The following is a 24,964-nucleotide window of genomic DNA, read 5'->3' as shown; positions in this document are numbered from 1 at the left end:
GGTTTCACCTGGATTATCATTGGCTGGACGTAGCAGAAACGGCTTCTTCTCAAGTTTTGTTGATGGAAATACCTGCAATAAATGTGCGCTTTTGAAATCACTCTGCCCAGCAGCCATGCCTGAAATGTAGTTCCAGAAATGCATTTTGCTGTAAAACAACTTTGTCTCGTAATGTTCCATGATGATTTAATAGCGTGGCTGGTAGGGCTGGGTATTGTTAAGAACCTCACGATTCAATTCGATTTCGATTCTTTAGGTTGCGATTCGATTCGATTCGATATTGATTTAAATGCTTCAATGTCGATTCAGTAAGAAGTAGAAATACACAAATAACCTGTTGACAATTTTTCAATAATTATTTTCATGCCCATGTGAATGTATTTGGTAAATCACCTCACATTTTTGAGCAATAAACATTTGAAAATAAAAATTTGCACAATAATAACTTATTTGTGCATATGGAGAACAAAAGTAAAAAACATGACAGTTCTGTATAAACACTGAAAAAGTAAAGTGCATGTAAACTTAAATAATATTTCTGTCCTCTTGGAAATTGTGATAAACCTCACATAACACGGTTACGGTTGGTCATGTGCGGCCTCCGTCCATACAACGCGAATCACATGCACAGCGACCCCCATTGGCCAGGAGGTGAATCGATTCAGAGGATTTGCTGAATCGATTTTGAATTGGGGGAGGAAATATTGTGATGCATCGATTAATTGATATTTTTACCCACCCCTAGTGGCTGGTATATCATCCCCCAGATCTAAAAACAACTTGCACCGACAACTAAAGGAAACAAACCTATTACTAAGACCACAGGGGTTATGGCAATGGGTGAATTTGCCAAAATGTTGAATATCCCTTTAAGGACTGAATTTTTAAGCCTGAATTACATTTAATATCATTATCAGTTAAAAATTATTTTGTAAATATTGCCATACCAGATAATGGCAGAAGTTAAATATCCTGCATCCCTGTTGACTGACATTTTAAATGTTGCATATTATACCTTTAAAAAAACAATGGTACAGCATGGATAACATGGTCAATAATGGACTAACAGCGCTAATTTTGTCCATCTATATCGAGTTTTTAAGGTTAAGGTCATAAAGAACATTCTGCTCCTACATGTAGATAAATTTAGCTTCTATGTAGTACCACAAACATCTGCTTCACATCAATGTCATATCAGTTTTTCTACATTTTGATAATACACAGGTTGTATTTGTTTAAAACTCCACTTTGTACTTTTTACTCCTTTTTTTGGGAGAAGACTCTGCCTTGTCTCATTTACTGTAGATGATTAACTTAAAACACATTGTAACCTTGTTTACTCTTTCCATACTTTGTCCTTAAGGTATTGATCATCTCTTATCAATGTAGTCATGAACCAGGTCAAAATAAAAGGCTTTAAAATAAAGAGAAGGTTATTAGTGTTATTGAGGTGACTCTAGGGATTTGTTTTATTTTCCACTATAATCTTCTTATGTTTGATTGTTACATAATCCAGTGATTGCTTGGATACCAAAATATCCTTCCTTCCTATAAAAATTGGCACATATTCCTTTTATTCACAGGCTGCCCTAGAAACAAAGGGTATTGCTCCGCTTGGGCAGGAAATACTTTCCTAATAAGCGCATTCCTCTGCCTGATTAGCTCAGATGAATAGTCAAATGTTGGTCTTTGCTCAGGGCAGGGTTCTCCGGAACAGAGACAATGAGGGGTGTTTTTTGGGCTCAGAGACAAGGCCACATAACATCGTATAAATTCCTTCACACATGGATGTTTGATAAAATATACATGCCTTCATTTATTTGAGAGCGCTGTTACTGATCTCCAACTCATAGAGGTAAGATAAACACCCTGTTTGATATCTAGTTTGGAAGAATTTGATGAATGCACCTGCAAAGACACATGCAATGAGGTTTAATTTATAAGGAAGTGCTACTGTGTTAGTAAGAAATATAGCTATGTAACTTGTAGATGACATAAAAGCAAATTGTTTGATCACATTTGTGTATATTTATAAATTAACAAACATTATAAATTGATATAATTATTGTCTTTCCATGCCTCTGCTTTGCTCTCTGTCTCGAGGAACAGCCTCTAGATTATAATCCTTTACTTATTCAGTTATCATGTTTTTTTATTATTTTGTAAAGATGTAGCCCTAAACCCAGAGACTAGCTGGGTTTTGTAACACTCCAATTGCACAGAAGCAGACAATTATCGTCAACATTGTGAGAAAAAAGGAACTCCCCTGGGCCTCCTGAAAATGCTCAAACAAAGAAGGAAAACAACAATCAAATGATCCAGAGTTTCAAAGCCAAAACAATGTGATGGTTTAAAGATAACAGCTGCTCTAAACACACACATAGTTAGATAACAGTTTAAATGAGAGGTTATTCACTGTTGTGTATTTGTTCACACCTTCAATCCCCCAAAGTTTCTGCAGAGTTGACTTCAGCTGCATTTATTTCAGTTGATTCTTCTGAAGTATTGTAGCGCAGAAGAAAAAGAGGCTACCGACAGAGCTGGGAGATCAAGAGGTTCAGCGCTGACTGAACAACATAAACACAAGCAGGCTTTCATGCAGAAAAACTGGGGCTGGGGATGTTGACGCTAACAGTGGGAAGCTCTTTGGGAAAACTGCTTTGATCGATGCTACAAGAAAATATTTAAAAATAAAGAACAGAGATGGAAAATGATGAGGCAAACTGATGGCAGGGTTTAGATTTTAGAGCACTGTGATGGAACTGTTTCCACCTCAGGGAGCAAAGGGAATCAGATTCATACTGATTTAATTTGTGTGCACCGAGGCGACAACTTGTCTGTAATTTAAGAGTAATAAGGGGATGGTGGGTGACAATTTAGCACGGTCTAAAGAGGGTAGAGAAACACTAAATGATGTCACAGTATGTCTCTTTATACCTCAATTCAGTTCCTTTTTTCATTTCTTAAGCCCATATTTGCTATTTTATCTCTCTGCAGCAGTTAGTGCAGTAATCTGCACCCCCTTGGCCTTAGCTTCTTTGCAATTAAGATAGTTTAAGTCCCAGTGATGAGTTTTTTACTACATGTAAAACAATCAAATCAATACCAATGCGTCTTTATGACCCAAAAAGCTAACTGGACCATAATCATGAATAATTAAACAAAACACAACAACACCCTTTTTTATTTTCAGGGGTAAAGATTCTCATTCAGTGGTTAGTTTAATGGTTAAAAAAAGCTGAATTATTATTTTGTTAAAAAATGCTTCTAATCCATGTTCAGGATTTAACAAAAGAGAGTTAAAGGTGCTGCTGTTTAGACATGGGGTGCCAAAATCGACAAAAAATGTAACAATGGAGTTTAAAGGCAAGATACCATACAGCGGTCCAATATGACCCAGCTAATGGTAGAACCAGGACCAAAGATGTTCAGTTTTTTCTAGAAACACTCCAAACTATACACAATGCTGCATGCTAATAGTAAAGTATATTAGCTGACTAAACGCTTAAATATTAATTCCAGGTTAGTCAGCACAAAACTGGGAAGTGGCTTGAAGTAATGATTCATTTCTTTTTGTCACTTCAGGCCCACAGTCCTGATCAGATGTTCTTTATAAACTTAAAGCAGCTGCTCACCACTAGTAGCTAGGGGTGGGAATCACTAGTGGCCCCACTACACAATATTATCACGATTCTTGAGTTACGATTCGATATTATTGCGATTTTAAGTATTTTGCAATACACTGAGTACTGTGATACCATATATTGTGATTTATACCATTTTTCAACTGTTCCGCTGATTAAGCATCAGTCTTGCCCTCATGTTTGTCATATTTCTGCAGTATTTTATTTTCATGTAGCACTTCTTGCAAACCCCATGTGTCATGTCCATCTCATTTGTGCCCTGCTTGCAGTCCTAATGTCCTTCCCCTGGTGGTGCCATGTTTGTTGTACTAACTTTCTCCTGCTCTATGAGCGTCACCTATGTCGACATGCTGACAAAAAAATTGTCCAAACATTCCGTTATCATGGACTTCGGTTAATATTAGCAATTAATTTGAAAAAATTGATACTTGGTGGATGAGACGATATGACATATCACCAGACAAAATATCACGATACTGTGCTGTATCAATTTTTCCCCCACCCCTACTGTTAGCCAGCATAGCTCCAAATAATGGCTACTGCCACAATGCTCTTTATGCCAAATGTGAACAAAGAAGATCTAGTAGCACCTTTAGCATCTCATGGGAACCGCTTTAGCACTGTTTGGTCTAAAATATGAGGATGAAGTTGAAAGCAGGTTGTTTCTACTTCTACCAACAGATAACCAAAGCACTAAGTGATTATATTCAGCACATGAATGTGAATGTTAACCTGCGAGGAACATAGGAAGCTGGCAGTGCTAACATTAGCCAGATTTGGCTGACCTAACTCAGTCATTTGTGTAGTGTTTAATATATTTTCCAAGGAACATCGCTAACAATACTTAGCTGATAATAAGGATGCATGCAGTTAAACAGTTAAATAGTTAAATTTGTTTATGTCAGTTTTACTAATGACCTGTAGTTTTTTATAAGCACAGGTTTGATATCCCAATCTAATGCTTTTTCAAACTGTAATAAACCTCCTGCCACTAGAAGCCGCTGTTGCTCCAGTTAATGGCTACTGCCCTCCTGTTAGAGCTTTCCCAGATTTTAATATGAGAAGCTCAGCACTTAGCGTATAGTAGGAACAGCTGGGTATGACAGTAGAAAATGGAAATAAAGTAGTGTGTAGGCTGTTGAGGGTTGTACAAATGTATAAACAGAAGTGAAAAGAGGCCACATATCAAAGTATGTTATTAATCTGCAAAGAGGAAAGGCTGCTGGCGGACCTAGCTGCTGTTGTAGCCACCTTTTACAGAGTATTTCAGGCTCAATATCAGGTGCAGAGCGGTGCTTCTGGCACGTGTAGGAGACAGACTGTGGCGCATGCAGTGGAAACCCAAAGACTGGTTAGAAAAGGAAATATTAGCTCTAGAGACAGTGGCATTCTGGGTAACAATCAGCGAAATAACATCTTTCTCTTACTATAACAACTCTTAAGAAAAATTTCACTGTTTTTGCTGATATAAACGTACTTACACTAACTTTGTCTGCTAATTTGTGATGTTCCAAAGTTTTTAGTTTACCATTGGTTTAAAGGTAAACTATAATTGCATTTAGCTGAATAGTCTGAAGTCAAATAAATACATTTTGTAAGCCAGCTTCACACTGCAATAGTAAAACGTCCCACTGTAATGTAATTCTGTAATCATAAAAATAATTTGGACTCATAATTCTGATATTGCTGACAAAGGGATTAAAATCTGCCTGTTTAGCACTCTAATCACACACATCCCTATCTTTAATCATGAAAAATTAGAAGCAAATTCAGCAAACTTAATAAAATGCATAAATACATTGACAACATTTTCACACGTTTTAAAACGTGGTTTTAAAAGTACTGAAAAAGTAATGAAACATTAAAATAATCAAATAAAAAAGCTACATATAAAACCCTGAATATTGGATAACTTGTTTAGTATGAAATAAATGTTACTGAAATGTAATTATGACCAACTTTTCTAACAGTATGGACAACAACAACCAGCCCTCACATGGAGAAGCTCCAGCCCGCTCCTTTTTCTTCAGAGCTGTTGGGCTCTTCACCGGAGACATGAAAGTCTGCAGAGAATGGGTAAAAAGTAAGTGGTTTCGGAAATTCTCAGTCTCATATAGCAGGAGTAATACAGAAGATCAGCTAGTTTTAGTCCATCAACATAAAGACTCTTTTCTTATATGTCAGGGCAGGTTTTCCTTATCCAACTGCTGGACTGGATTTTCCGAGGGGTGGCTCAGGTCATGTTTGTGAACAACCCTCTCAGCGGACTCCTCATCACAATTGGCCTCTTCCTCCAGAACCCCTGGTGGGCTCTGAATGGTCTTCTGGGGACCCTTATCTCCACTGGATCAGCCTTATTACTGGGACAAAACAGGTCTGACTGCATCTCCTTATTCTTATGTGACTACAGAAAAATAAATGAAAACGTTTTCCTCCAAGCTCTGAGCAATTATCGATGTCTTCCACTTGTTTTCCCCGGGGCTTCACTTTCTTTTGGCTTCACACTGCGCAATTTTCCCTCTGCTTCTTGTTTAATTGTGTTTTGCACTCATGTTGGCTACATCTGTCACACTCGCATCAGGGAAGCCATATCAGCGGGTTTGTATGGCTACAACGGAACATTGGTCGGCATGCTGATGGCTGTTTTCTCTGCCAAAGGGAGCTGGTACTGGTGGCTGTTACTGCCAAATATGTTTATGTCCATGTTGTGGTAAGTGTAGCTTCATTTCCATCTGATTAATTCAATGGCACACATTACTAAGGGACAAAAGTAACAGCATGTGGTGAAAGCAATTTACAGCTTAAGTAAGAGAGGATAAACACAATAATGATCCATTTTGTTCTTGACTTTTTTGGTGTGAAAGCGCTAACAAAAAACACGTCTATCCCGCAGCGAGTTAAGAGCTACAACATGTGGAGGAATCCATAGCAATTTATAAGCTGTATTATGGATGTGAAGACGGATTACATCAGAAATTGAAGCCTACCCCATGTGAAAGGCCCCTTCGGATGTGACAAAAAAATGTGTCCTTATCTTTTTAAAGGATCCATTCAGTGCATCTTTCATCACTCATCATATCCTGAGAATTATTGTGCATCAATTCAAAAGTGGTTTGTAGAAGCAGCCCAGAAATATGCTTTTAAAGATAACTGATGTGAGGACAGTGCCACAGCTACCAATACTATTGTAACAAAAATGGGCCTTGAATCTTCAAATTATCTTGAGTTTGGTGGCAACAGATATGTTTGCTTGTCCTGAGCAGCTGCTGAGCTCGTTAGGCCAAAGGGATGGTGCTCATAAAAAGACCTGCATTTGAAAAAAGACACCCACTGGTTTCAGAAGTGGACCTCTGAAGCCCAGCGATAGCAGTCACTGAGATAAATGGGATATCCGCTCCTCTCTCAGCTTTGTGGACATATTTTGGACAGAGACTACAGCAGGGCTACTCATGGGCGTAGCACGGGGGGGAAAAGGGTACTGATTACCCGGGCCCACATAGGGAGGGGCCCTAAAGTGTGTTTTTATTTATTTTTAATTGTGATTAGTGTCATCATTGAATCAAAAGCATCTAAATCAGTGATACTTGGTGGATGGCTGTTGAGCCACATGTGGCTCTTTTGTGATGATTTGTGGCTCTTTTTTGTCTGAATTTGAAATATTATTCCCCCAGAAAACCTTCATAAAGGGAAACTATGACCTCAGAAATGATCCATTGCAAGTCACATTCATCCGTTTGAATCCTTTTTGACAATTTTTTTACCAATTTCTTTTTTTTTTTGCCACATTTAATCAATTTTTACTGCTTTATGCCCACTTTTGCCATCTCTTTTTGCCCATTTTTCCCACTTCTATCCCATTTTTGCCACCAGTTGTTTTGCCTCTTTTATCCTGCTTTTTTCCAATTGCAATTTTTTTCCTTTTTTGCCGCTTTTTGCCCATTTAAGTCGTGTTTTGCCATTAATTCCCATTTTTTTCAGTATTCTTGCCCATTTAAGTCACTTTTACATTCATTTTTTACCATGTTTTGTTGTTTTTAGGCATTTTTTTGCCACCTGTAACTCATTTTGGGGTAACTTCTGACCAATTTTCACCACTCTCTGCCCTATTTTGCCACTTTTTCTCCCTGTTTTTCTACTTTTTTCCCACTTATTGCCATACTATGCAGACTTTGCCCCTTTTTGACCATTATTTGCCACCTTAAACTTATTTGTATTGCCACTTTAATAGGGCTGAAAGCCTCAAGTCGATTGGTCGATTAATTGGTCGATCACCTCATGTTCGACCAAAATCCAATTGGTCGAACAATCGCACGTGCTACTTTAATTGGAAGAATCTTTTTTTTTCCCAGGGGTGAGAAGGGAGACATCTTGTGTTTTTATTTTTTCAGTTATCTAGTGTTACAAAATATAATTCATAAAAACAATTCCTATGAATATAACTATTCAAATATAATTTACTCGTACCTTTAAGGGCAATTAATTACAGGTTAAATACCCAGAAAGTCAAAACAACGTCACTAGGACCCTCCCACCAAAGCCCGTGAAGCATGTTTATACTCTGTTTCCCGTTGCGGGGCGGCAGTAGCTCAGTGTCTTCAGTCTGGAAGGACTTGGGCTGGGAATCGGAGGGTCACCAGTTCAAGTCCCGGTCAGACCATATCTGGACTTTGGTCTGGTAGCTGGAGAGATGCCAGGCCACTTCCTGAGCACTGTCAAAGTGCCCTTGAGCAAGGCACTGAACCCTCAACAGCTCACGGCAGCGCTTCAACCAGAGCAGCAAGGCCATCACTCTGACATCTCTCTCTATTAATGAATGTCCATGGGGATCCCGTTTGTGCATGTGTATTTGCATGTAATTCAGCCTATGTGTGTGTAGCATGTATAACAATAGAGTGTAAACTGTGAATTTCCCCTTGTGGGACTAATAAAGGAATATCTCTCTCTATCCCTCTCTTAATTGACAACATGTCGAAAAAGTCAGCGTTGTGGCAACATTTTGTTAAAAAAGAATTATTATTTAATTACAACATAAGGAGGTTATACTGCAAAAATTATACGATTTTTAAGTTCATTTGGGTTCATTTTGAATTTTAATTACCACCTAAATGCACTGACTACATTGTCAGTGATAAGTTTAATGTAGAAATAACATAAGGTTTTTTTTTTTGTTTTTTTTTCTTTTTTGTCCGTCCCACAACTAATCGATTACTTGATGATCTGGCGCAATTTTAGTTTTTCTGTGGTTGACTACAGCCCTACACTTTAATCAGTTTGCCACTTTTTAGCACTTAGATTGTGACTCTTGCAAAGGCATTTTTCAACAATTTGGCTTTTTGGTTGAGCAGGGTTGAGTAACACTGATCTATATAAATGGGTCAACGGACTGAAATTTATATCAAATAGATTGAAATAAAATACTTGGGGGGCAGTAGTCCTCCTTTAAAAATGTCCAAATGGTATAGTCCAGCATTGCTAAATGATGCAAGTAAATTTAATTTAACCATAGAAAAAAAATACTCTTATTTTGGGAAATTATGGTTCAGAAATACATTTAAATGCATTGATATTTGTAAAAATGATGCAACATTAGTTGCTTGGCTAGCCGGTTATGGGGGGGGCTGTGTAATATTCTCTCTGGGGGGTCCAAAATCCCTAGCTATGCCCCTGGGGCTACCACCTGCGGCAAACCTGTTAGTGAGGATGTTTCTGGATATGTGACTTTGTGGGGCCATAGCAATTGGCCTCAAATGGACATTCAAGAAACTTAATTTTAAAAACTTAATTTTTTCAACAGAGATGACCACTTGGACCAGCCCGAGGGGTCTACGCAGGCTCCAGGCCGGGTCCTTTGTAGCATTCCACCCCTTAAATGAGACGCAGCTGATGACTGGAAAATCACTTTAAATAAAGCATTACCCATTGTTCATTTAACCTTTAATTTGAACATAAACAACCCAGGCATGGGTCATGACTTCCACATGTAATGGTCTGCCTTTCCGTCCAATCAGTAATCCATTTCCTGCTCCTGTTTCCAGCCCTGTGGTCTCCAGTGCTTTGTCCTCAGTTGCCAGCAAATGGGACCTTCCGATATTCACCCTTCCCTTTAATATTTTGGTGTGCCAACACATTGCAGCAACAGGAGCCAATCACCCCTTCTTCCCAGAGGTATAGTAAAACCCTGAGTTAGGATTCAGTATGTAATGGCAAATAAGCTTATTTTACTGCGATTTCAGGTGGATTTCCAGTCAAATCACCTTCAGCAGCTTCCTAATGACTCCATCCAAAGCCTCAATATCTCTCAGGTACAAAAACGCATTTAAAAATCTCAACACCGTCTTCATCAGTATGCTGGCTATACTGCACATATGCTTTCCCCATAAATAAAGTCTACAATGTGTCTGAAACCTAAGTAAAATTCAGCCTCTCCATTTGCAGCTCCTGCTGTCAGTGCCAGTTGGTGTTGGCCAGGTGTATGGCTGTGGCAGTCCTTGGACAGGAGGCCTCATCCTTCTGGCCCTGCTGCTTTCCTCTCCGACGATCTGTTTCCATGCCATGTTGGGCTCAGTAGCTGGCACGCTGTCTGGTATAGAGACTCTCATTTGCATAGAGATATGCATAATTTCTACTGAGGCTTCAGTGACAATTTTGGCTTTTAAAAGGAAACCATGGCATTGCTGTGAATAAATCACCACATTTTCTCTCTTACATAATGCTGTATAGCCTGGGTATGTTGACCCAGTTTTAGAAATCTGACAATGGTGCATTTGTTTCTTTTAAAATCACACATTTAAATGGCATCCAGGGCTCTTCTCTCATATGTGTTGCAGCTCTTGCTTTGGCAGCTCCTAATGAGGAAATTTACTCAGGGCTGTGGGGGTATAACAGCGCTCTGTCCTGCATTGCCATTGGAGGTGTCTTCTATGCCTTAACATGGCAAACTCATCTATTAGCAGTCATATGTGGTAAGGGTCAAAAACAATACCAGCACTATCCTGCTTCACTTACAACACCAATTCAAATTACATGTATTAAAATACATTAAATTAAAATACAAACTGAATTCAAACCCATATTTCATTTACAATATAACATAAACAACCTATCACATGTTGAACCTTATACTCTTCATGATTTTCTATAGTTGAAAGGTTTTGACTGCAGGCAGGCCAGTTCATTATCTAGACTCTTCTACTGTGAAGCCATGCTGTCGTGATGGATGGGGTATGTGGTTTAGCACTGTCTTGCTGAAATATGCAAGACTTTCCCAGAAAGAGATGTTGTCTAAATGGGGCACAGGTTGCTCAAAAGCAGTGATACTCAACGTGTGGCTCTTTTGAGATGATTTGTGGCTCTTTTATGTCTTAATTTGAAATATTATTCCCCCAGAAAATGTTAGAAAGGGATTTTTTTGCCCCTTTATACCATTTTTTTGCCACTTTTTACCCATTTAAGCTACTTTTTGCCATTAAATACCACTTGTTTCCCTTTTTCCCCATTTTTGCCACCTCTTTTTGCCATTTTTGCCCTTTTCTCTGTTTTGCCCATTTAAGCTACCTTTTGCCATTAAACACCACTTTTTTCCTTCTTCTTGCCACTTTTTCACTATTTTTTGCCACTGTTTTCCAATTTTTTGCCACTTTTCACCCATTCAAGCTACATTTTGCTATCAAGTACCACTTATTTCCTTTTATCCCATTTTTGCCACCCTTGACTGCTATTTACCCATTTTACTCACTTTTCACTTTTTTGCCACTTTTGGACCATTTTTTGCCACCTGTAACTCATTTTTATTGCTACTTTAAGCCATTTTTGCCAATTCTCACCACTAGATTGTGGCTCTTGCAAAGGTATTTTTAATCAATTTGGCTCTTTGGTTAAGCAGTGTTGAGTAACACTGCTCTAAAGCCTGTGTCTACTTTCCAGGACTGATAGTTTCTTCCAGATGTGTAAGCTGCCCACACTATAGGCACTAATACAACCCCATACCATCAAAGTAAGGCCCTATGATTTCCGCATTAATGGAATCGCGGAATTGGCCAATAAAAATGGAATCTACTATTTAACGTGTAAAACTGAGTGAATTTGACTGAAATACTGTCTTTTAGAAGGAGAAACGTATAAGCTACCTGAGGAATATGTTCTGGGGGATCACTAAAGCATGGCACAACTTGTGTCTCACTTCACAAACACTTACCCCGCCCTGTCCTAAACATACAAAGCATGTCAAAGAAGCTGCACGAAACACCGGCAAATATCACGTAGCACAACACGAGGCAGTCCCGTGCGACATAATGTTGCAGCTACAAGAAATTTATCCTTGCTTTGAGTTATTTTACCTCACCAGAGAGTCACAAAGAGAGAGGTGTGTCTGTGCATGAGGCACTCGAGACTTTATGAAGTCCTGTAGTCTGAATGATGTTACATTCAAGCATCTATTGGCTTAATAATTCCTCCAGTAGATACTGTAGTTCCTTTTGGTTGCTTAACGAGCAAATACGTGTCTGCATTAACATAGCGGTCTGACATGAGGCAGACGGACAAACGGCAATGTATGGCGAGAGATGATGAGAGAACCTTACAGTCAGGAGTAGAACACAATGCAGCATCAAACTGCATGGACTGTTTTATATTGTGAGAGTAAAGGAAAGTTTAGGAAACTGGTTTACTTTTAACAATTTAACTTTAATGTGACCTTATTATTAAGTGACTATCACTGTCTAAGAGAGGAGAAAGATTTCTTCATTTACATTATAAACATCAGTTAGGATGTGATTATACATGTGGATGTGTTTTAAAATGTTGGAAATATCTGTTTCACTGGTTATAATTATTTAATATCAGGGTTATCCAAACGACGGCTCCTGGGCAAACTGTGGCCCTTTTTCAATAATTTTAAGGTTCTTTCTATTTAACTAGAGAACATTTTATTTATCTTACATAAACAGAACACTCATTTTATGGTAAAATTAGTAGAAAGGTTAAAAAATGGAATTCCAAAATGATAAAGTGGAATTTGTAAAAAAATAAAATGGCTTTCATAGGGCCCTATCAGAGATGCAGGCTTTTGAACTGTGTGTTGATAACAAGCTGGATGGTTCTTCTCCTCTTTAGTCTGCAGGACACTGCGTCTTAGGTTTCTAAAAAGACTTTTAAATGTTAAATCATCTGAACACAGGTTTCTTTTTTGCCCAAAAAAGACAGTTGCCTTTCAGGGCTGGTTCACATATGGCTTCTTGTTTGCATGACCCAGCTTTAGCTTGTATTTACAATACAAGAACTTTATTTATCCCTGAAGGGGAATTAAATATTTGTATATTGTATTTGTTTTATTTATTTATTTTCTATTTATTTTTTTGTTTGTATTTTATATTGTTTTTGTATATATATATATATTTAATATTTTAATATTCAATATTTATATTAAATTCAAAATTGGCATGGCAAACTGTGCTGACAAACAGTAATCTCTGGAAGTGTTTTTGAGCCAACAGGATTAATAGTACTGAATTATGCCTGTTCTCAATGCAGTGGCCCCTGAGGGTCCATAGATCACATAGATCTTTCAGGAAATGGTCGAATGTCTCATTTTCAACATCTGATATGTTGTTTATGCTCTATTGTAAATAAAATGTGGGTTTATGAGATTTGCAAATCATTGCATTCTGTTTTCATTTATATATTACACACTACCCCAACTTTTTGGGGGTTGTAGAATATCTGCGATTAAAACTGTTACAAAATCTGTTTCTTCCAAGGGATCTTCTGTGCACACATGATGGCTGCGCTCTCCAAACTGATGTCCATGGTACGTCACAAATTCTGCTCCAGATAAAACTCAAATACATCATCCGAACGCCCCAGATGTCCCTCATATCATGTGTCACGCTCTCCTCTCCTTTGACATCCCCTTTCAGCTTGCATTACCGGCCTGCACGTGGCCTTTCTGCCTGTCGACTCTCATCTTCCTCCTCATTTCCTCTGAGATCCCGGCCATCTGCAGACTGCCTCTGTCTGTGGTCTCCTACCCCGAGGAAAATCGACACTACCAGAAACAATTAAAGGCATTGGAGAAAGCGCAGGGCTGTCAGCAGAGAGGCGGCCAAGAGGAGGCTGAGCTGAAGGAGAATGGAGGCCTGAGTGTCCACTTGGTGGTAGAAAAGGACAGCAGTGAGTGAATGCATGTGAAGACACAAAGATGCTACTTTTCCTGCCTTTGTGGGTGTTCAATTCTGGGATATAAAGGAATAGTATGGGTATACAATTCTGGTATTTCCTCTCTTATATAATATTTGTTATATAAAATGGCTGGCATTGAAGAAAATAAACAGCAAATGTTTTCTTATGCAACCAAGCTTGTCTTACCACCAGAGGGCAGCAGTATTCAAGGAAAGACAAAGCTGCTGTAAACCTATTAAAGAAATACTGAGTGATTTTGAATGAAAGGACACATTTATGTAAACCAGCTCTGTTAGCAATAACATACATTATTTTGAATGTGATGTAACAAATGTTCTTTGGTTTTTCTGGTTGCTGTGAAATGATTTCAAATGCAGAAGAGCATTTCATCAGTACAAGCACTGAGCTCCAAGGGAGATTTTATAAAGAAACCCTCCATTCTCTGCCAGGCATAATCCATCACCGCCTTCTGTGCTCAAATCTGCTCCATTGTTTCCTCCTCTAATTTCTCTTTATCTCCTGTTAGGTTTCTGCCTGTGCCTCCTCCTCTGTCTGACATGATTTTGTAACCCCCTTTATGCTTATCTTCTTCTGCTCTCTATCTGTATAACTCTCCCTTAAAGGGCAACCTTTATCATTTGTTCCTCATGCAGGAAGATTCTGATCTTTGAAAAGAACTACTTAGACATCAGCTGAAGGAAAAACAAAAACAGCTCTGTCTGGGTCTGCGTCTGCATTTATATTGACATTTATAAAATAGTGTGTCATTATTGCCATCTGTCTGTCTGGGTATGTGGAGTACAGAGACACATGGCTGAAGTCTAGCCAGTGCTACACATAACAGTCACACTCTCAGACATGTGTGGGTGCTGTAGGACATTAGGGGAGAAGGTGTGAGACGAGGGTAGGGGAAGAAGTTGAAAATGAGAGCTCATTTTCTTGCCTGGTGCTAAATTATGGCTTGTTTTGACAGATTTTTGAAGTGTAATGTGCCTATTTTCTTTCTTTCTTACAATCTAAAAAGTCCAGAACATTTTACGTAATATTCTAAAGGCTTAACAGAGGAGAACTTTCCTCTATCCTCCATTTTTAGTTTCTCTTATCAAAGCTAGGCTGTAGGTCAAAGTCACCTTGCTCAGTGGGTTTTTCTGTGGCCTTTTACACAATGTTGATTCGTTCCCCGACATTTGAAGGGCAGCATGAATGCCCAGCAGTGGGATGGTGTGAAACGAGGTTGGTGCCACTTCCCCTGTGTTAGTACTGTCTGCTTACAGCAGTGTGATTCAGAAGTCCACTGCAGGAGGTACCTACTGTTCCCACAAAACAGAACAAAGGCAGAGAGAGAGGCAGAGCTGAACCTGGGAGGGATGAAGCCTCGACACAGTCACACAAACCTGCATGAATGCAAAGAGAAAGAGCACTGTGTCCCTGTACAGACTGTCTGTCCTCTCTGGTGTCTGTCTGATAAGAATAGCAACTCTCATGTAACAATTTAGGCCAGAGAATTTCATAAGTGCAGACAATCATGGTTCTGATGAAGAGAAAAAAGGCACTAACAGGATCAGCACTGGAAAAGGGAACAGTACAGTCTGATCCACCGACTCTTATTCATAACTCTAACAGAGAGAAGATCAGATTGGGCAAATATTCTCCAAAACACACTATTTGCGTATGATTTATGTTACATATTGCTATGAATGGAGGATCCCTTTGCATAAGCATGAAAAATCTGGCAAATGGTATCAATGGATTAATAGAAAGGAGCCGGCATACTACGCAGATATTTACGCAAAGGGGAAGCGTTTACAGATTTGTCAGAGATTCCTACATTACATAACTAAACTGAATGCAAGGATTTACTGTATATAGGCTGCAATTGGAAGGAGCTTTGAAACCACCCCCAACTTTCATCACAGAGGCACACAAGAGGCATTTCTAATTAAAAAATATACAAATGGATACCTCAGTGAATTCAATTTGATTCAGTATGATGCTCACAAAAGCTAGGGATGCACAGATGCTTCGGTTTAACATCAGTATGGGCAAAGATCAGAACTGTTGATAAATCATGTGTAAATAATATGGCATAAACTAATGTCAGTAGTAGGGATGAGCTGGTGGCCCACAACCCAGTTCAAAAGGAAGTAACAAGAAAAAAAGATTCACACAAACGAGGGTTTCAAGCCTTATTAATATTATTATTATTAAAGAAAATATCAACATGGATCCATACTATGAACCAGAGAGTCCATACTACATGCAGCCATCGCTGTCAACTCGTCCACAGACCAACACATGCTACTCTGAGACATCTGACTCCATGGAAAGATTCATGAGTCTGAAGTAAATGTCTCCTTATCAACATGCTGCTCTTTCCTCAAACATCTGTCCTACTCACATTGATCGCTGTGATGATGGCTTTTACTCCCGCTAAACAAATGCCATCAGCTTGCTTCTTCTTCCACAAGACTTAAAGGGACATATCTGCAGTCACAAGTTTCATTATTGGCAGGCTAATGTTCTTCGTCCTGATATAATCACAAAGTCATGTTCTGAAAGGTGCTAACAAAGTTAATGTCTGCCTTTTGAGTCATATGTCCTTGAAAAAAATAAAATAAAACTGAAGTACCACATTGACATTAAGTATCCAGACCCTTTGCAAAAATGGCTGAAATTTAGCTCAAGTTCCTCCCATTTCTCTGGGTGGTTGCTGAGATGTTTCTGCACCTTGACTGGAGTCCACATGTGGTAAATGAAATTGATTGAACATGATTTGGAGCTTGCAAAAGCCAAGAGGGCTTTCATGTGTTTTATACTGTGGAGAGGCTTCTGTCTAACCACTCTGCCATAAAGCCCAGATCAGTGGAGGGCCTTTGGATACAGTGGATACCTTTTGAGCCAAATGGCTCAGTTTGACCAGGAGACCAGCTCTTGGAAGAGGCCTGGTTGTGCCAAACTTTTTTCCATGTATGAATTATGGAGGCCACTGAGCTCTGCAGGCAGTTCCTTTGACCTCATGTCTTGGTTTTTGCTCTGATATGCATTATCAGCTGTGAGGCCTTCTATAGAGAGGTGTGTTTACCTTTCCCAATCATAGCCAATCAATTTAATTTACCACAGGTGGATTTGAATCAAGGTTGGAGTTCATTACGTTCTGACTTCTTCTAATTTCCTAAATGCTATATTCATTTAGACAAACTGTGATTCATCAGTAAGTGATATATTGCAAGAAAATAAATAATATGCATTCAAACTTCCTTTGTCTGTGTTCAGACATTATCTGCAGTGTCTCTTTATTTCCACTGTCAAACTCTTTTTCAGCCAATTAACTTTTACACTTTTAAGTGTTTTTAATCAAAACTTTGATATCTTTCATCTGACCATGTCAGAACAACAACATCTTGCCTCACTAATATTTTGTATAACAGTATATGGTATCTATGTTTGGAACTTTCTAAGGTATCTAGGCCAACACATCCCCACCTTGCATATTACATGACATGTATCTACTGTTTTTAAAGAATAAAAATTAAGGGGAAAAGTAGCATTACTGTCTATACAGAGAACATAACAGTATGGAAACTACACAGCACATAAAATCATTTTTTCATGTTTATTGCATGTGAGAGTTTGCAATAATCACATAGCAAAAGTTTGAGTTTTGTGCAATAAACAAAAAAAAGGATACTTATGTAAACAGGCATCACTTGGCGTGTGTACGTGTTGACTATTAGACTGAGGCCTGAGTTTGATGCCCATGCTGTCAACACCATTTTGATGAAAAGTTAAGCAGGCTATCAGCTATTCTCACATTCATTTCTGCCAGTGATGTAGTGGCAAAAAAAAGCTTTTTGGATTTGTTCTAGATGATTACAGGAAGGACATGCAGGAAACATGATTTTACATAAAACACAAAGTTTTAGCAGAGTTTTTCTAACATGCCCACTTTAATATTCCTTTTCTTTAATCAGACTTTATATGACTATCCTGATACTGGAAAAATAAAAATTTAAATCAGGCCTATTCTCATAGTTTCCTTTCTCTTGAGGGTGCTTTTATTGGCTGGCTGACCTTCTAACAATTTTCTATGGTTCACTCCCTTGCCAAAGCCCTGACCAGTGTCACTGTTAACATGTGAAAATCATTGGTTTAAAGCACTAATGTGGTGATTAAGTTCATGTTGTGCACTGGGCTCATGTTCACAATTGTATTAGCCTGTTCTTCACAAGCTTATAAACATTTTTGATACAATACAAAAACAATCTCTGAGGATTTATTGTATATTCATCTGATTTAATACTCACCTGTCTATTCTACAGAAAGGCACACACAGGTGCATCTCAAAACATAAGAGTATCCCGTAAATGTTATTTTTTTTCCCTGTGATTTACTTTAAAAACTTAAATTTTAATAAATTCTAGATTCTCCTCATACAAAGTGAAACATTCCACAACTTTTTTTGTTTTAATTTCAATTATTACAGCTCGCAGCTCAAATAAATAAAAACCACTATCTCAAAATATTAGAATATTTTCGAAAAATCCAGTTTGCAAAGGTTTTCTGAGCCTTCATTCTCTCACTCTGGTTCAGAACACACAACCACAATCATGGGGAAGACTACTGATATGGCAAATGTCCAGAGGACAATCACTGATGAAGGAGGGTAAGCCACAGAAGGTCACTGCCTATAGGACAGGCTGTCCTCAGAGGCTGTATCAAAGCATATTCATGGTAGGTTGACTGGAAGAGAAAAGTGTGGTAAGAAAGGGTGCATGGGTTGGAAACAAACAACAAACCACATATAAGCCACACAAAAAGCATTCTAGCCATAATTTATAAGATCAGTACATAGAACAGCATAAAACTGAGCAAAGGAAAAGAAGATCAGCGATTATATGAAGGGCACTGATCATCAACTGGCGGCCCGGGGGCAATATAGGGCCCCCCAAAGCTTCCTGTCTGACCCCCGAAAATCCTTAAATTCAGAAAAGGAGGAAAAGGAGATGTTGTGGTTTTAAGAGTATCCTTTGGCTTTAAATGTCTGCAGCTGTTAAATCCATCCCACAAACAACTGAAATAGTGTTAGAACCTAACATCTGATGTTTTTTTTTACAGAAATGTACTTTTCAGTCATATTCATTATATATTCTAAAAAAGGGGTAAGGTTGGTAAAAGTGTTACAAAAATAATGGGTGATACATGGCAAAATGGGTTGTGGAGTGGCAAAAAAGGGACAAAAATTGGTGAAAAAGTGGTAAAAATGGGAAAAAGGGGTAAAAGTATCAAAAATGGGTAAAAAGAGTCAAAAATAGGGCAAAAAAAGAAATGAAGAGGGGGTAGAAAGTGTCAAAAATAGAAGAAAAGTGGAACCGAGAGGATAAAATATGCAGGAAAAGTGGTTTAAAATGGGTTAAAAAATGGGTTAAAGAGGCAAAAACGGCACAAAGAGCCTGGCAAAGTAGTAGAAAGGGGTTGAAGAGTGGTGAAACGGGTCAAACATAGCAAACCTTGATTTAAATGTTGCAAAACTTATTTTAAAAAATGTAATGAAAAAGGGTTTAAAAGTGTCAAAAACTGGATAAAAGGGTGAAGGGGGTAAAACATGCAGGAAAAGTGGTTTAAGAGGGGTTAAAATCTTGCAAAAATTGAAAAAAAGGAATAAAGGGGCAAAAAGTGTCAATAAGGTGTTAAAAGTGTCAAAAATGGGGGATGGATAGGGATAGATCTCACTGGTCACGACTAAAAATGTCCTGCATTTTGAAAGAAAATACAAATACTACTACAACAATATTTCAATCAGACCAAAATATTTATTTAACTTTTGTGTATTTGAAAGTCTGGCCCCCCAGAGTTTCTGTCAACAATAAATCTGTCCCATGACCCCTGGTCTATGGTTTCCCACAAATCAGAATGCAGGATATTCAAATCAAACTCAGAGATGGACCACATGGCATCCCCAGAAATATGTGGCTTAAATATGTCAATCACCTCCTTTTGGGACTAGTTCACTACTAAAAGCTAAAAAGTAAGTAATTACATAAAAATATCTTAATCAATGAAAAATGTTTATTTAATTTCTGAGCTGGCCCTTTAGACCCCTGCTGCAGGGTACATAAATATCTGGAGCAGGTGGAGTAAACATCAAACCCACTACTCTTCACACAGACTAGCAGTAAAGATAGTTCACCTGCATCTCAGTACTTATAAAACTACAGGAAACCATAAGCTAAAAGCATTCACCTGTTTTCGACAGGATTTAGGAAACTTTTAAAGCTAACAGCACATTCACAGCTCAACTGAAACCAACAAAAGCACAGCAACATCATAGATGCTAACACCAAAATGAAGATGAAATGAAGCTCACACTTTTTTTTTCACAGTTAATAAACACTTTGACAACCTTACCTTACTAATTCAAGGTGAAGGTCCTCGTCTGCCTCCACTCTGAGTTAGTGCAGCCCTCCTGTTGTCCAAACATCCTCCTCTTCATCAGCGACCGTTATGTTTGATATTAGCATGGCTAAAGCTAGCTAGCCGCACCCCTCTACGGCTGTTATTGACGTTAAAACGGATTTTTTACTCTTATGTTGATGACAAAACGTTTAGCAAAATACACCTGTAAACGTTTTTTCTCTGTCTTACTTTTACATCATTATATTTTCCGCTTTACAGGTCCATGTAGTTCCAGCTGAACAGCGTATCTCCATTACTTCTGTTGTTTGAACTCTTTTCCCGCCTCACCTCGGCACCGGCTGGACTGATCTATTTCTGAAATGGAGGGGGGGTCAGCGATTGTACTAACTAATGTCTTCACCATTTACCAGGATTTTATATAATTCGTTGTTTAGTTTCATGTTTGACCAGTATCACAGTAAATTTACCAGAGTAAATTTTATTCAAATTGATTAAAATTCTACTCTAAAATATATGTCATTGGTCCAGTCTATGCTGTGCAATGTTTAATCTGATTTCCTTATAGAAATGTTTCCTAATATTACAGAAATGAGCGACCCTTTGAGTAGAGCTACATTTTACTCTAAATAGATTATTCTGCTGCCTTCCCACCCATAAATGGAGCACCGATGACAAATGATTTTAAGATTTTAAAAAAGCCACAATGATACGTTTAAAGGCTCAAAATCTGATACAAAAAGTCAAACTCTTTCAAAAGGTCAGAGAACAAAAATGATAAGTAAAAATAATATTTTTAAAATACAATTAAGAGTTTTAAAAGTCAAAATATGAGTAAAAGTTCGAAATCAGGAGTTTAAAAGCTAAAAATATGAAATAAAATTATAAATCATGCATTAAAATGGTCAAATATAATTTCACATTCTACATCGAGAGTCGAGAATTTCAAAAAATGGGATTAAACGCGGAAGTTAAAAGATCTAAACCTGCAATAAAATTCAGAATCATGAGTTTTTAAAGGTCAAAATATGATTAAAATTAAAAACTGTGAATCTTAAATGTTAAATATGAGATAAAAAGCCAAAAGTATGAATTGAAAAGTACAAAATGTTCAATAAAAAGTCAAAATCATAAGTTTAAGTTGTAATTGTGAGACGCAAAATTGAAATAGAAAATGAAAACACAAATCAATTCCTTTTCCTACATTCCTAAATTTTTATCTAATTATTTTTAATCTTTATTTTTCAAATATTTGTGACTTTACAAGAATATTTTAAATTATCAAGGTTAAGTTGACACTTTTATGCCCGTGCTTCGAGTTTGACGCCCCTGTTCTAAAACATCTGTGATTAATACTAGTATATGACAAGGACCCAGGAGCAGAGCACAAGGCGAGGCAGTACGGTTAAAGGAGTTTATTTGACAACAACAAAAGCATAAACGATGGTGAGTGTACTGGCTGGTGGTCGGCAGAAGCACTGAGACATCACAGACATCACAAATCACTGTTAGTGATTGTTAGGTAGTGAAGAGGAGCCAGGTTACCTCACTGGAGAGGAGATCTTAATTGCCAAGAATGATCTGCAGCTACAACGCCTAACGAGCTGCAGCGGTGACTGCCCAGTGCTCCTGCCCTCACCAACCAGCCTGCAGAGAGAGGAAGAGACTCTCCAACACAAAAAGATCCATATAAACACAGAAGATCACAAACAAAAGAAAAAAGGAGGTCAACCATGACACCAAAGCTCTGGAATACATTTAACAGTAAGTCCTTTAGCTCTGGTTTAATGCTAACATAATTTCAACACTTTATGTGCAATATATTATGAACTAAACTGACATTTTATTTCAAGTACACTATGAAAAGTCACTCACCTGGGTTGTCTCTCAGCCAGCTCTTTCCGATGCTGGAAACGTGTGATGGCGGCTGAACTGGCTCTTAAAATTTGATGTGGTTAAAGTTTCACTCCAACTCTGGCGGCAGCTAGTGATAAATACACTCGAAAAAGTACAAAGATAGGTAAAAATAGAATACAAATGATCTCCTCGTAATAATGGGCTTAGAAAGACAGTGAAATCAATCTCCTTAATCCCAGAATTTAGACGGATATTATGTAATTACTAGCATGATTGTGTGAAATGAGAATCCCGTGGATAAAATCACGGCTATAGTTTGAAATTATAGTTTCCACATGACTGGCAGCTTATTCACTTGTGCAGCAGCCTCTTTAAATCAACATAAAGAGGCTTTAATCAGTGGGATAATGCATGCCTTACTTTGCACTAAAGTGTCATGTGTATTTAGAGAACATTTCTCTAGTTTCTCCTCAGTTAGAAACTTACAAGTCCTCCTCACTGCTGCCATTTTTAACAATAAGAGCTCTCTTAACCTCCAGAGACCTGAGCCTTTGTTTTGAGTGCATTTTTATTTTCTCCCACTTATCTGGGATAAATACAGTCTTTTAAGTTAAAATATCAGTCTTGTCATTGAACAGGAATTTCTTGGAAATTTTCCTTTCCAAAACCGAAAAAAATCCATGATTAAAAAAAGTCTTTGGAAATTGTTATGAAGTATCTCATGAAAAGTACCCAAATATTTCTTAAGATAGTCCTCAAATCTTTTAGTGAAAATTCCTCATAAAGCCTGAAAATTCCATTAAAAACTTCCCCCAAAATTTCATGCAAATTCCTGAAAAATTTTGAGTAAATTCCACAAATTCTGAAGTAAATTCCCCCTTAAATTTCTTGGAAAATTGTAGACATTTTCAAAAACATTCTCCAAAATTCCATGAAAATGATGGAAACATTCCAATCCCCCAAAGTTTTCTTAGAAAAATCCTGAAAAATTCAAAGGACAATCCTGAACCCCCAATTCCCAATCCAACTTCCCAAATATTTCCTAATAATTTCCCCATATTCCCATAAAAATGCATAAAAAAATGAAATAAATCCAAAGCAATAAAATCTTTCACAATAAACAAATGTATCCTGTTAGTTTCCATAAAAATGATTGATAACGTCCAAGCAAATTCCCTAAAACAGTGGTTTTCAAAGTGTGAGGTGGGCCTCCCCTGGGGGGCGCTGCAGAGCTTCAGGGGAGCCGCAGAACCATAAACCAGAAAAAAAAGGGATTTGCTTTGCTAACTTCTGCTGTGCATGGAGCAAAATGAACAGACTTAGAGCTACTTTAAGGCAGTGATACTCAGCGTGTGATTATTAGAGGCTCTTCGATGTCTTCATTTTAAATGTTATTCCACCCCAAAAAACCATAAAAAAGATAAAAAAAATTTTTTGCCCCTTTATACCTTTTGTTGATACTTTTCATCCATTTAAGCATCCTTTTGTCATTACATACCACTTTTTTCCTACTTTTTGCCCATTTTTGCCACTCTTAACTGCTTTTTTTGACTCTTTTTTTTTTGCCTTGTATTTTGCCACCTTTGGACCATTTTTTTTGCCATTTCTCAACCATCTTTTTTCATTTTTTTCCCCATTTTTGCCCATTTCCACCCATTTTTTGCTGCTTTTTGACAATTTTTGCCATCTTTAATTTATTGTTATTGCTACTTTAAGCTGTTTCTGCCACTTTCCGCCTCTTAGATTGTGGCTCTTGCAGAGGTATTTTTCAACAGTTTGGCTCTTTGGCTGCTTTAAAGATTATCAGAGCAGAATAATCAGGTAGTATTGGCAATAAATTCATTACTGAAACCAAATAACTGACTACCTGGTAAAGACGGATGCTTAAGAGCCTTTGCAGACCAAAATATCAAAGATGTAAAAATGTTAAAAATGTTTAAAATTAGACATAAATATTTGAAAATATGGATACGTTTTTTTTTTTTTTTTTAAATCTGAATCTTTATTTGGGTGGGGGTCCACTGAATGGATAATTTTCTCTTAGAGGAGGCTCACTCTCACACACTTTGAAAACCCCTGCCCTAAAATATTCAAACACCAAATTGTCCCAGAATTCAAGCAAATACCTTAAACTTGAATGGACATTTTGGACAATTATGACATCAATTCTAATACCAAAAATGATTACTATAATGTAGGAAAGCCAACATGTAATGTCCTCATATGTTAATGCAGGGTCTTAGGGGGTTAAGGGCTAAGATGCTCTGTGAAGGACTTTTTCCCCTTCTAGGATCCATTGACCTCAATTTTCCTAAAAGTACAGGGACAGGCAGGATCCTTAGAGTCTTTTAGCACCAATCTATTTCTGTGCTTATATTATTTTCTTTATATAAGACTTGGCATGTATGTATAGCATGTAGGTGAGTCTGCAATTATTGATTTAGGTTTACACAACATCCCGACACGTGGTTATTAAAAGAGGTTGTATAATGTGGACATGGGTTACGCTGGGTTTAATATCTAATTACCAAAAAAGAATAATCTATTTTAACCCTCCAGCTAAGAACAGTGGGCACAGACTAAACAAAAAGTAGCCTTTTGTTGCATCTACTACTGAGTGTGTAAGGACAAACAACACCACAAGAACATTAGCGGCTACGAGGAGCTGTCCGCCTTCTCCCCTGATAAATCTGGGTCCTTTAATTAGGGTTCTCATCTCTGAGACTGACAGTTAACTCATCTACATTTCTGTGAGAGAGACACAGCATGAATGTGTGAAAACCTGTCCACACAGAGTCAGACTGTTCCCGTGGGCAGAGAGAATGAGCGCTCTGATTCACACTCTCTCCTGCTCGATCTGTGAATAGTATGTAAGA

General features: G+C 37.8%; 2 protein-coding genes across 6 annotated transcripts in view; one reads left to right on the top strand and one right to left on the bottom strand.

The window, feature by feature from the left end:
* The window catches only part of LOC121525159 (mucin-2), a 178,988-nt gene extending 158,452 nt beyond the window's left edge, over window positions 1-20,536 (bottom strand). For both annotated transcript variants that reach the window (XM_041811000.1, XM_041811002.1), the window contains exon 1: window positions 20,226-20,536. The gene's annotated coding sequence lies outside the window, so the exon portion shown is untranslated. The remainder of the gene's footprint in view (window positions 1-20,225) is intronic.
* On the top strand, window positions 1,759-17,073 carry LOC121525161 (urea transporter 1-like). Of its 4 annotated transcripts, XM_041811007.1 has the most exons (10): window positions 1,759-1,855; window positions 5,615-5,727; window positions 5,829-6,018; window positions 6,226-6,354; window positions 9,680-9,809; window positions 9,878-9,946; window positions 10,080-10,227; window positions 10,472-10,606; window positions 13,400-13,449; window positions 13,559-17,073. In XM_041811007.1, the coding sequence occupies exons 2-10, from the start codon at window positions 5,616-5,618 to the stop codon at window positions 13,817-13,819; spliced, it is 1,224 nt and encodes a 407-aa protein (XP_041666941.1). In that variant the 5' UTR covers window positions 1,759-1,855; window position 5,615; the 3' UTR covers window positions 13,820-17,073. The 4 variants fall into 4 exon arrangements, with proteins under 4 accessions (XP_041666941.1, XP_041666938.1, XP_041666939.1 ...); XM_041811004.1 differs by having other exon boundaries at window positions 5,829-6,354; XM_041811005.1 differs by lacking the exon at window positions 10,472-10,606 and having other exon boundaries at window positions 5,829-6,354.
* Window positions 20,537-24,964: the final 4,428 nt, after the last annotated feature.

This window comes from Cheilinus undulatus, linkage group 17, assembly GCF_018320785.1.
Source record: "Cheilinus undulatus linkage group 17, ASM1832078v1, whole genome shotgun sequence".
Taxonomy (NCBI): Eukaryota; Metazoa; Chordata; class Actinopteri; order Labriformes; family Labridae; genus Cheilinus; species Cheilinus undulatus.
The sequence above is the reverse complement of the archived record's forward strand: the minus strand, read 5'-3'. Positions and strand labels throughout refer to the sequence as shown.